At 46.2% G+C, this 13,242-nt stretch overlaps 1 protein-coding gene across 1 annotated transcript in view; it reads left to right on the top strand.

The window, feature by feature from the left end:
- The first annotated feature begins 10,546 nt into the window (after positions 1 to 10,546).
- GPC1 (glypican 1) overlaps positions 10,547 to 13,242 on the top strand; it is a 212,826-nt gene continuing 210,130 nt past the window's right edge. Inside the window, exon 1 of the mRNA XM_063166492.1 lies at positions 10,547 to 10,778. Coding sequence (XP_063022562.1) covers positions 10,622 to 10,778 — 157 coding nt within the window. The 5' untranslated portion in view covers positions 10,547 to 10,621. The remainder of the gene's footprint in view (positions 10,779 to 13,242) is intronic.

The raw sequence follows: 13,242 nt of genomic DNA, 5'->3' as shown, positions 1-13,242 counted from the left end.
ATAATTTATAAGGATTTACAGACACTGCTGTGCCTCCATGCCCAAGAAGACCCTTGTGGACAAACTGCATGGTGTTTCTGCCTTGTGACCCATCAAACTCATGGCAGCCACTGCTGGGTCAGCTTTTGTCTGCCTTGAGGTCATGGGAGCAGCTTTTAAATGAACAGCTCTAAATTCTGATACTGGCACTGGTGATTGAAGCTGAGCTCTCAGGCTGGTGCCAGGGATGTTGGAGCTGCAGCCTGTATGAGCCCAGGGTGTCACAGGGCCAGGCAGGTCTCACCTTTCTTACAGGCAAGTTCCTCATGAGATTCTTGTGTGTCTGGGTTTGAAAAGACAGGTGTCTGCTAATGAAGGCAAGAGCCTCCCCTGAAATGGAAAATGTAAACCCCCTCCCATCAATTTTTTATAATTTTGAAATTAAAGGGCTCTCAGGTAAAGTCATGGGAATAGGAATAAATGCACTTTATTAGGGAAGAAAATAAAAATAAAATAAAAATGCAGTAACGCAAACCAACCCTGCCAGAGTCAGAGCAGTCCCTGCCCCCTGTGTGCCAGGGGGTGTCCCAGCCCCATCCCGTGGGGGCTCAGCCCTCCTGCAGTGCCAGCTGTGGCTCTGCTGCAGCAGGGATCCTGCACAAGGGGGGAGTTTTCCTCTGCAGCTCCAGGGCTGCTGCAGATGGGCCTGGGCTCCCTCTGGCCATGCAGGGCAGCAGAAAGCTGCTCCTCTGGCAGTGCAGGGGGCAAAGGCTGCTGTGCTGTGCCAGGCCCAGATTGGATCCAGGCAGGAATGCTTGGCTCCTCCCCTGGGCGGAGCATCTCCCCATGGGATGCTGGGATTGGCTCAGCCCTGCAGGGACACTCAGTGGCCATGGGCAGCAGAGATCTCCTGCAGGGAGGGTTGGCTGGGGAGAGAGAAAGGAAAAACTGCCCCATGGACAGCAGAGAACTGCCCCAGCTCTGACAGGTGGGGATAGAATGCACACCCCAGCCACATCTTGCAAGCCAGGACATTGTGCCACGGTCAGGAGGGAGTCTCCTGTTCCAGCAGGCTGGAGTCAGGAGGAACAGGCGGACAGAGACTTCAGAAAGCTCTCCCTTGTGACACTGGGTCAGGCTCCTTGTGAGCAGAGAGCTCTGGATGTGCTGGGATCCAGCACAAGCCCTTCCCTGGCTGAGCAAATCCCTGCTGTTTCTAGGAGGGTGATAAATTCTTCTCAATGCTCAGTGAACTTTACAGGTGACTTAGACTTGGTTACCTCAGACTTTATGAACCTTGTTAATGTTATAGAAACAAGAAAGCAGAGGAATTAAGCATTTGATTATGCAAGTTTGGGAGGACAGCAAGGATAATATATGCTGCTTCATTGTAGGAGCTAGTCTTTATTTTCTTAATATCTGAAAACATGAAAGGATAATTTCTTCCCTTATCAACTGCATGTTCCATTAGGAAACCACTTTGTCTTTTTCATTTTGAGCAGCTATAGTTATGAAAGCACTCTGTGCCTAATTGGTTTAATAACAAATTCTCATACTAAAGATATATGGACTATATATAGTGGATCAACAAATAATATTTGTTAGCTGCTGCACTGGGAGGAAGAGGAAACACAGTACTTTAGGCCTCTCCTGTTTTTGCAAACTCATTTTGATAACCCATGTTAACATTTCCAAATTTCTTTATAGAGAAAAGGATGCTCTTATTTCACTGAAACTGAAAGAGTCTCAGGCTGTAATTAGTTTTATATTTACCTCATATTGGGAACAAACTAACAGAAGGGAAAGGAAAAAAAAAGGAATACTTTGTGAGCTGGCAGTCATTGAAAGGATTCAAAGCCACAAAATCTGGCCCTCATTTTAGTCTCAAACCTGAATCTGTGATCAAGTCTGTTGAAGGTGCAAACATCAGTCACACCAGAACACTATGGATGCAAGTTTATTATATTGTAAGCTTTTCCTGGTTTATCTTTTCCTTTAACTGTGACAGGGGAAAAATAGGGGAGACTGGAAAAAGGAGTAGAACACAACAGCCACAAATAATCCAATATTTCATAATTTAATTTCACACTCACTATGCTGCAGAGTCCCCACTAGACTGTGGGGAGAATAATCTAAGAAGGTTATTGGCTTGACAGTGGTAACATCAGAGCTTAAAGACAGGTCTGGCAGCTTTCTAAAAGTGAATGTGGGTCCTTCCTTCTCCCTCTGTTTCTCTACTCAATATAGATTAAAGTGACCTCTGGAGATAAACTCTACTGAACCCCCCCAAGTAGTTCTGCATTGTAGTTTTTATTTGTACAGTATGTGAAAGAAGAGTTCAGATTAAATTCCTGGCCTTTCAGAAAAGTTTTCTCTTCCTAAAAAAAAAAAAAAAAAAAGAAAAAAGAAACAAAAAGAAAAAAGGGTATTTTATTTTAAAGCCAAAGCCTCTTTCATGGTCCCATGATCTCATGAGTTCTTTGGCTGGCCTGTGACCTTTCAACCTTGCACTACATGTTTCTTTTCTAAATTAGCTAGTGTTGAGACATCAATGGAGGAATATCAATGTTATTATAAAAGGCATCATTCTCTCCCAAAAATGTCAGTGTGAGTGAGTCATTGCACCTAACTGCTCAGCTTTTGTGAGGCAGCAAGGAAGATTTGAAAGTGTGCTCCAGGGTCCCCCAGTCCACCAGCTTCTATTTAAAATGCTTTAAAAAGCCATGTCCCTGGCATCTGCTGCAATAGAGGCAGGGGAAGGAAGCTTTGCTACTTTAGCCACAGAGGGAAAGTCCTTCCTAACACAAAATTATGTATGTGGTGTGAAAATACACAGCTATCACAGGCAAAGCAGCACTGTGAAAACACACCAAGCAACCAACTGAACACCTGTGGAAAGGAACTGAGTGTCCTGGTGAGTTCTGTCATTTCTAACAGCCCATGTCTCTGCATCTCCTTGTAGTCATGCTCTCTGGCATCTAGCAGGTTGAGGAAATTAAATCAGATTAAGAGCTCTATTTTTAATCTTAAGAAGATGGGTTTGCGTTGTCTGGCATTTTGAAGAAATCCAGCACTGGGTGTTTGTGCAGTGCTGAGCAAAGAAACAGCAACATTCCACGAGGATGTTTAATTAAAGGTTCCTAGTCTGAGCCAGGATGAGCTGCTGCACCTGCACTGGCATCATCACTCTGTCTGCTGAGGGCCTGGTCCTGGAGCACCTTTGAGATGACGCAGCCACACGCATGCATTCACTGTCTTTGTGCTACAAAATGCACAGGGTGAAAACCACACTGGCCCAAATCCATTCCAGCTGTTCCTCTGCTCAAGTGCAGCTACATCAGCAGTGAAGCTGGCACACATTACAGATGTGTGTCACCTGGTAATTATCTCACTACCAGCGCATGGGAAGGACACAGCTCCAAATTGCAGGTCAGATTTTCTCCCCTGTGTGTGGAAAGCTGCCCAGCATTTGCTGAGCTGTCCTGTCAGCTACCTGTGCTGGGCCAGGCTTACCTGCTCTGACACCAGCTGCTGTTTATGGAGTGGGAGAGCCTCTGGTCCAAGCTGGCTGTTGGGTGCTTTTAGTCCAGCCCTGTCAGTGTTCCCTCACAGTCAGTTTCCCTAAAAAACCAGGTTATGTTGTACCTAACTGAATGTGAGGGGGAAAAAAAACAAACTTGAGCAGAACTCAAGGTAATTTTTTATTAAATCATTGAAGTGCTTTAGTCTGTGGTGTTTAACGTAGCAACAGCTGAGGATAAAGTGCCAGCTCAGAAGTTCCATTAGGGATGCCAGATGCCCATGTTGTGACTCCACACTTTTTATTTTCTTCACTTTCCAGTCTCCCCTATTTTCCCCTGTCAGAGTTAAACCAGAAAAAGCTTACAATATAACAACCTTGCATCCACAGTGTTCTGGTGTGACTGATGTTTGCACCTTCAGCAGACTTGAACACAGATTCAGGTTAGAGACTAAAATCAGGGCCAGATTTTGTGGCTTTGAATCCTTTCAATGACTGCCAGCTCACAAAGTATTCCTTTTTTTTCTTCCACTTCTGTTAGTTTGTTCCCAATATGAGGTGAATATAAAACTAATTACAGCCTGACTGAGATTCTTTCAGTTTCCAAGTGAAACAAGAGCATCCTTTCCTTTATAAAGGAATTTGGAAATGTTAATGTGGGTTATCAAAATGAGTTTTTCTTCTCAACTTTTTCTTCTCAAAGAAGTCTGGGCTGCTTATCCCACACCCATTTGCCTTGGAGCAGTGCTCAGGAACCGAGAGTGTTCCTGCTCCTGTTTTCCTTAGCCAGTGCCACAGACAGGTGACAATGAGAATGAGGGGGGATTTTTTACCTGAAAAATCTCTTTCCAAACCAGTTAGCTTCAGGATACAACCTCTTGAATTATAAGAGGAAGTCTTCTGATTGCAACTTTTGTAGGAAGTGGGAAGGAATCTTCTGTACATCACCACAGGGGCATGCTGAAAGTACACATTTCTCATCAAGTTTTGGGGGCCATTTTGAGCCATTTCATACTATCAGCGTGTGTTCTGGGGTCCCCTGTGGCAGGAAGGAATGAATCTGACTCTATGTTCTTGGAAGGCTAATTTATTATTATATTATATTATATTATATTATATTATATTATATTATATTATATTATATTATATTATATTATATTATATTATATTATATTATATTATATTATATTATATTATATTATATTATATTATATTATATTATATTATATTATATTATATTATATTATATTATATTATATTATATTATGCTATACTAAAACTATACTAAAGAATACAGAAAGGATACTTACAGAAGGCTAAAAGATAATAATGGAAAACTCTTGACTCTTCCCGGAGTCCAACACAGCCTGACCATGATTGGTCATTAAGTTCAAACAATTCACATGAAACCAACCAAACAATCACCTGTTGGATAAACAATCTCCAACCACATTCCAAAGCAGTAAAACACAGGAGAAGCCCATGAGATAATATTGTTTTCCTTTTTCTCTGAGGCCTCTCAGCTTCCCAGGAGAAAAATCCTGGGCAAAGAGGGTTTTTCAGAAAATATGATGGTGACAATTAAAACTCTGCTTATCAAACATAAATCAGATTCCAGTGCCATGTCCATATTCTTTGCTCATTGCTGTGTATGTTTTCGGGAAACTTTACTGAAGTTTACTGAGTGGGAAAAGCTTTACTGAAATTTCCCAGAAAGGATGAAATGTACTTCCTGGGGCAGACCAAATTAACAGCAGTTTCTCTAACAAGTTTATGGCATTTATTTTATTTTTTGCCCTTTAAGACTTCTTTCTGCTGGGAAATCTCTGACTCTTATATAATACAAGTACAGTCTAGCAGGGTGGAGTCATTAAGCAATACATTCCTTTAAGTCGCTGCTGTAAAATTGTGTGGTTCAATTCAAAACACAGCACAGAGTGGCAATTACCTGCATTAGCCCGTTTCTCTGACTGAAATTACATAGTTGTTCCTAATATTCCTAGTGCTCGCCCCACTGGGGAAATGAAAATTCCACTTGAAGGGAATCTGTCTGTTCCACCAAAGGTCAAAGAGCAGCTTGGCCCAGCCCTGGCGTACACTGCTGCACTTGTGCTCTGTGCAGCCCCTCTTCCTCTGCTCCTCACAGCCAGAATTGAGATTTTCATTGCCCTGGGGCCTCACTCTGGCTCCCTCAAGACCTGGGAAGAATCCCCAGTTCTGTATATCCACTGAACGCTATCCCTGATTAATTAATCCTAGCACACAAATCCCAAAAGGTCTTGGTATTTTGGTGTCTTACAAAGTCAGCCGAGATCAAGCTGGATTTATAGATGCCCCAGCAATTTGAAGGGATTGATCTGATATTTTTGGTGATCAAAACAACCAGGCACGTGCTGTTTGTGCACGTCAGGAAAGCTTCCTGGGGTAATGTGAGCAGAGGGGAGGAGGAGATGTCAGATTTCCACTGGAGGGAGAGCCAGTGAAGAAGTAAGAAGCTGCAGATAGCAAGGTGTAATCTAGTAAATCCTCTGAATAACTTAATTAGATTTGATTCAGCAAAACACATGTCCAGCTTCTGCTGAACCACCAGCCAGTGTTGGGGGGGCAGGGGCTTTCATGAATCCTGCAGGAAACAGCTACTGCAGGGATGAAAGGAACTGGGCAGAAGAGGCACTGAGATAGTCCTGCTTTGATGAAGACCTTTAATCTAAAGGTGCCAGGTTTGTTAATGCTGCCAGAGAATCAAAAGTATAATGAAACTGGCTAAGGGGAAGGGGCAGAGGGCTTCATTCCATGAGGTTGGGAGGAGTGAGGGAGCTGTACCCCAGTCAGGCTTTGCCCATCTCTTTTCCTTCCTCTCTCCCCACTCTGTGTGAATTTTGCACTTGACACATAGGGAAAAAAGTAGAAATACCACTGAATTCAAGGGAGAACGCCCTGTTCTTTTGTGGGGCATCAAATATACAGGGCAATTTTGAAAAAATCTGTGCTTTTTCCTGTTTAGGTTTTGCTGTCAGACTCCAGGTTGCTGTAACTCAGCATAGGTCCATTTTGGAGCCAGCTGGAAGTCTGGTGGGCGTAATTGCATTGCTGCCTGTACAGTTCTTGACTTGCATCAAGGTGAAGAAGAGAGGCAGGTCCACTGCATTGCAAAAGTTTTGGAAAGTGCTACAGAAACAAAGACATCCCTGTGAAAACAGAGGTTGTAGAAAGCTTCTCTGTTCACTTCTTGTTTGTTAAGGGTAGCTTTCCCCACTTGTGCCAGATGATTTGGCTCTTCTTCATCCTTCTTGCTTCATAATGCTTGGGTCAGCTTTTCAGTGGGCAGTGCTTTTTGTCAGGACTGTCAAGAGGTGATCTCCAGAGCAGGATGGATTTTCTGTCTTCTCCTGGCTATCTTGCTGCCTGGCTGTGTGCTTTTTGCCTCCTCTGCATTTTGTCTACTCATCTTTGTGTTTTACTCTGCCTTTTCCTATCTTTCCCAGTTCTAGCTCTTTCTGACTGTTTTTGGACAATCTTTTGTTTACTTTTTGCCAAGTTCCATTCTTTTAGCTGAGGATGTTCAGAAACTGGATCTGGTCCTCAGATATAGACAATCCAATTTACAATGGATGCCAAAAATACATTTTCATCATGACACTTTGAAGATGTTTATTTCAATTTACTTAAAATGTGCCTAGGTCAAACCCTGCATGTGTATACAAACTTAACAGCAAAATGAGACATGACTCATTGTCAATGTCATATTTTCTGGAAAAATCCCTTTGCCAGGATTTCTTCTCCTGGGAAGCTGAGAAGCCTCAGAGAAAAATGAAAACAATGTTATGTCATTTACTTCTCCTGTGTTTTGCTGCTTTGGAATGTGGTTTGGAGATTGTTTATCCAACATGTGCATGTTTGATTGGTTTCATGTGCATTGTTTTTACTTAATGACCAACCACAGTCAGGCTGTGTGAGGACTCTGGAGAGTTTTTTTTATTAGTATCTTGTTAAGCCTTCTGTAAGTATCTTTTCTGTATTCTTTAGTATAGTTTTAGTATAGCTTTCTAGAATGGAATATAATATAATATAATATAATATAATATAATATAATATAATATAATATAATATAATATAATATAATATAATATAATATAATATAATATAATATAATATAATATAATATAATATAATATAATATAATATAATATAATATAATATTATATAATATTATATAATATTATATAATATTATATAATATTATATAATATTATATAATATTATATAATATTATATAATATATATAATATATAATGTAATGTAATATAATGTAATATAATAAATATAATATATAATGTAATGTAATATAATGTAATATAATATAATAATAAATTAGCCTTCTAAGAACATGGAGTCAGATTCTCAATTCCTCCTCTGTCTAGGGGACCCTGAAAATAGCACACCTCACCATTTAAGATTTGTTTGCTCAGGACTGGATCCTGCACAGACTTGCAGCTATCTTTTCTCTTGAAGAACTCGTATCAGCTTGAGTTCATTTTAAATTTGTCTACTTATTAAGCTCCTCATTATGATAGTATGTGAGCATCCCAAAGGCAGATGGCTAGGTAAGAAACACTCTTTCTGTTTAGAGTTAAACGACCTGCTGAAAGCAAGCACTCCGTATACAATGGCAATAAGTATCCAATCCCTGGCTTTGAGAAGGAAAAGAGGAAATTGGGAACTATTTTGGTCTCCTGTGTCACCCACCCCGAGTCATTCTGTGCAGCCAAACCAGATAAAAGGTTTATGACTCTGCCTTTCTTCTCTATCAAGTACTTTGTCTCTTTGGAGTTTGCATTCCTGGAGTTCATTCCCCTCAACAGACTCAAGTGAGACTGTTGTTTGTTACCCGTGTGTCTGCAAGTGTTTGATTTTCACTCTGGTTTGTCAAGAGGAGGAACAATGTAGATACAGATTCCTCTGCTGCTTGTTTTCTGCCCTTGTTGTACTCAGATTAGTTAGATGAGACCTCTGACATGGGTCTTCAAGTGAGATGTTCAAAGCCTGGGGAGAGGAAAGGGCTATGGCTATAAAATTAAAATAAATCCCCAGGAGTACAAGCTGAAATAACCTCGTGCCACATAACCTACTTGGAATCTCTTATGTGTGCAGTACTTTTGCATTTACAAAAGAGTTTTCATTTAAAAATAGGGTAAGTCAGGCTTCATCCAGGGCAGATTTTTTCTCACATATCTCCAGGAATAACAGTATTTCCACATTCCAGAAAGCTCCCAAAGCAAGCTCCAAGGTGAGGTGTATTTTGGGACTCTGTGAGCCTCGGGTTTCTGAACTGTGCATCACTGAGAGATGATGCCAGAGGCCAAAAGGCACAGTGTTATCTGTGAGAGAATTCAGATTTGGACTGTATGGGTGTATCTGACTCAAAGCTGTTAACTTTTGGTGGTAATGATCTGTCACCTCAGTCATGATCTTCATTACAAAATTCTCCCTGTCTTTGCAGGGATTCTCCCTGTCCTCTCCATCTGCTTTGTCGTGTGTCATAGATAAATCTAATTTGGAAGATTTAAGAGGAAATCATAGGGTAATTTCATAGAAAAGCAACTTTTCCCTACTGCCACCCTTCCACTCCCCGTGGCTCCTACTTTACAGTCACTTCTCCCGTCCCTCAGGAGAACAAGCTGTTCTTGAAGCAAAGGAGTGAACAACACCACTTTCCCGTGTAGTTTGGCACATCTGGGTGACTGACTAGTCCAAAAGCTACAATCTCTGATAAAATTTGCTGCGTTTGGGGGGGGGGGGGGGGGGCCCACAGTGGTGGTGTTTATGTGTGGGGTTCCTGCTCTCTTGTAAGGTTTAAGCCCACACAAGTGCTCCAGCCGAGGCATGGGCAGATTCCCTCCCCTTTTTTCAGAGAACAACTGTTCTCCAAAGGCTCGGGAGCGATCGCTGGGTCTTCTGTCTGTCGGGAAACAAGTCAGACGCTGGCCAAAACCCTGCGGGCTCATTGGGGGAAGCACACGGGCATTGCCTGCCACACAGGTGACCACACACGCCTCAGTTCCGTGGGAAGCAGCTCAAAACGCGGCTGGCAGAGCTGCAGAGCACCAGGTTCAGGAGCTGGCAGGCTGCTGTATGAAGTAAACTCCAAAGCTGAGAATCTGCCGTAGAGAATTTCCTCTCTTCCCACATGTGCTCTTAAAGGGGCACTTTCAGTCTGCCCAGGACCTTGCTGGGACTCTCCGGCTCTCAGCTTCTCCTCGGCGGTCCAAGTGTGCAATGGTTTCAGTGTCCTGCGCGGCCGTTTCCCAGCCGCCGGGGGAACTCCGGCTCCTCAGGCTCAGCCCCGGGGCCCCGCCGCAGACAAAGAACGAACGGAGGGTTCCGTGAGCGCTGTCCTTGCCGAAGGACGGGGAGCGGCCCCGCGGCTGAGCGCGCCCCGCTGGCCGGGGATGCTCGGTGATGCTCGGTGATGCTCGGTGATGCTCGGGGCTGCTCGGGGCCGCTCCGGCCGCGCTCCGGCGGCTCCGGGCGCTGCGCAGCGCCCGCGGCGGGGGCGCGGGGCGGGGCGGGGGCTGCCGCGGGATTGGCGCGGGCCGCGTGATGCCACGTCCGGCGGGGGAAGCCCTGCCCGCCCGGAGCCGCCCCGCCGCCGCTCGGCGCGCAGGTGGAGCGGTGCCGGCACGGCACAGCCCAGCCCAGCCCAGCCCAGCCCGGCCCGGCCCAGCCCGGCCCCGCCGCCGGAGCAGCCCCGCAGCCCGCCCCGCGCCCCGCCCCGCCGCGCTCCGCCCGGCCCGGCGGCGCCGCAGCCGGCAGCATCGCGGCGGGACTGCCCGGGGATGCAGCCGCGCTAAGAACAAAAGCCCTCAGCGCGCTCTCGCTCCGGGGCTTTGAAGCGGCGCGGCCGAACTTGGATCTCTGCTCCCCCCTCGGCCCAGCCGCGGCGGCGTCCGGGGCTGAACTCGGCGGCGCCTTCTCCCCTCACGCCGCGGGCAGCCGGGGCTCGCCCGCCCGCCGCCCTCGCCCGCCCGTCCCGCCGGGGCTGCCCGCGGAGGGACCGCACCCCGCGCCGCGGGACCTTGGCTTTGCCCTTCGCTCGGCAGGTGGCGGGGCCAGCGGAGAAGGATGCGTGTCTTCCCGTGGGGATTTTGGCTGCTGTGTGTCGCCTCCGCCCCGGCTCGCGGTGACAGCGGCAGCAAGGCGAGGAGCTGCGCCGAGGTCCGGCAGCTGTATGGAGCCAAGGGCTTCAGCCTCAGCGGCGTGCCCCAGGCCGAGATCTCCGGTGAGTGCCGCGGCGCCGCTGCCAGCCGGGGGATGCCGGGCACGGCTCGGGAGCCGCGGGCGGGAGCGCTCCGCTCGCCGCCCCACGCTGGAGTTTGGCTCGGGCCGTGGGCGGCAGAACTCGGAGCGAAGCGGAGAGGGTTCCCCAGAGGCGGGCGGGCTCCCCTGGCCCCTCTCGGCACCGCTGGGAGCCTGCCCGCGCTCGGAGGGTCTCTGCCGGCGGTGGGGATGCGGACGGAACTGTGAGAAGAGCGGGGGGTGGTCGCACCAAGTGTTCGGCGGTGGCTCTTTCTTTTTTCTCATTGTCTCGTTGCTTCTGTTCTGAGTACAAGTGACGCGGGTTTCAGGGTTTTGATTGGGAAATCAGGATAATCGGAGTGTAATGGGTTTTGGTGTCTGAGCTGGAAAACGCCACGAGGTTGTGAGAGAGGAATTGATTTATTTAAATCTTCTTCTGGGTGGGAAGCAAACGCGTAAATGGTATTTGCCACTTACTAAAAATGAAGCAGGAGTAAAATGACTGTGTCAAACGTGGAGTGCAGAGGAAACCCGTGCAACCTACATTAGAGCGTGTCCTCTTGCATTCATTCCGGCTTTGGATGAATCTTGGTTGATTTCCTCCTCTTTGTAGAAACAACTGAAATAGCAAAGAATATTCAAGGTCTGGTTTGTGTTGGGTTTGGATTTTATGTTTTTTTTTTTTCTCTGAAGGCTTGGGGAAAATATGCTGATGCATTGCAGAGTTTTTTTAAATTCTCATCAAAGTTTTGATACACCAACTTGTGACCCATATCCAAGAGCCTTCTCCTCACTTGTGGGGAGCTTCCTCCTTCAGACAAAGCATAAAACATGCAGGCGTACGTGCCAGAGCCAACCCACAGGGACACCCCAGTAAAACTGCAGTTTGTACTGCACATCTAAGCTACACAATGCCTTATGTTGAATATTTCATCAGGTAATTTTTCAGAGAAACCAATTTGTTGTCTGACCAATGAATGGAGAAGGCTGAACTATATATACGCCTCATAAATGTGAATAAATTAATACCTTCATTGTCAGCTTACAACTGAGAGTAAATTTCCAAAGTAAAACGAGCAGCCCTCAAAGTTAAACAGTGGGGAGTTTCAGAATCGTTTGAACATCACTATTAATGGAATAGCACTTGAGCTGAGCAAGAAAGCGGCTTTTTATGAGTTTGCATCTAATTATTGCAGATGTGAATACATTAGCTGTGGTGTTTCAAGTGGGAAGTTCTTGGAAGGCTGAGTGTTTACAAACAGTGCTGGAGGTGGCTGCAGCCTGCACACGGGATAGTACTACGGGCAGGCAGCGAGCTCACGGCAGCAGCTGCGCTACCAGGAGCGCGGTCGCAGGTCAGCAGCCAGCTAAACACCTTGTACCTGCGAATTGCTGAGTGCCAGGAGTGTCAGGACACGGATTTCCAGGATCCAGGAGCTCTGGTTCCTGCTGTGTGTTGGTACAAGCATGCACACTGGTGGTCTCAAGGCACAGTGGTTTTAACTTCTGTCAAACCGGGCGCCTCTGGCTGTTTCTGTAGACAGGGAAACTCTGTGGATAAATGCCGTGAAAACTTGAGGAGTACTGCATGGAAAGTAATTCGAAGACGGTCCCACACGTAAACCTGCTGCTGCTGCCATTAGCCTGGTGTATAAAACAGCTGCCAGACTTGATGATTTTCATTGGTAATTACCTCCTGACCCATGCACGCTCAGGAACGCACTTCTGTGTTGCTGTATTACTTGCCCAGTGCAGTTAAAGCATCAGTGAGTGTGGATACAACCTTAGAAACCCCTGACAAAGCACAGTGTTGTGTATCCTCTGTGCTTCTTAGCAGCTGTGCAGGTTAGTGCAAAGGCTGGTGCCAGTTTTGCTGTCTGCAAGAAGAGGAGTCTCAAGAGCCCCCTTGCAGTATCCCCACATGTACCAAGTACAGGATCATGCAGTTGATAATTCCACGTGTGCTCGTTGCTTCAGGCTGGTTTCAGTGGCAGCAGTTCAGCTTGCTGACCGTGGGGGTTGTCACCTGCATGGAGCCTTGCCAGGTGACACCACTGACACCTGTGAATGCATCCCTGGGCACACACCTGAGGAGGGGTAGGGGTCTTGTGCCATGTCTCAAGTGAAAGGAGAGGGAAGGGTCTTAGGTTGTGCCAGGGCATGTTCAGATCAGATATTGAAATGAAGTGTTCACAGAAAGAGTAGCCATGCATTAGGATGAGCTGGTGGAGTCACTCAGAGCTGTGGATAAGGGGTTATTTTGGTAGTGACTGGATGAAATTATATTGAAAGGTTCTTCCAACTTTGGTGATTCTGTGATTGGGGAACTTTTGGCAAAGTGAAGAGATGTTGATGAAGAGAGTTTAGTGTTGTCTCCAGTTGGACCTGTGCTGAACTTTCCTGATAGTGGCCTTCTCCATGTTTTAAGAGCTTCCCCATGAACCATG

The sequence above is a fragment of the Melospiza melodia genome, chromosome 12 (assembly GCF_035770615.1).
Source record: "Melospiza melodia melodia isolate bMelMel2 chromosome 12, bMelMel2.pri, whole genome shotgun sequence".
Taxonomy (NCBI): Eukaryota; Metazoa; Chordata; class Aves; order Passeriformes; family Passerellidae; genus Melospiza; species Melospiza melodia.
This window is presented reverse-complemented; position numbering and strand designations above follow the sequence as displayed.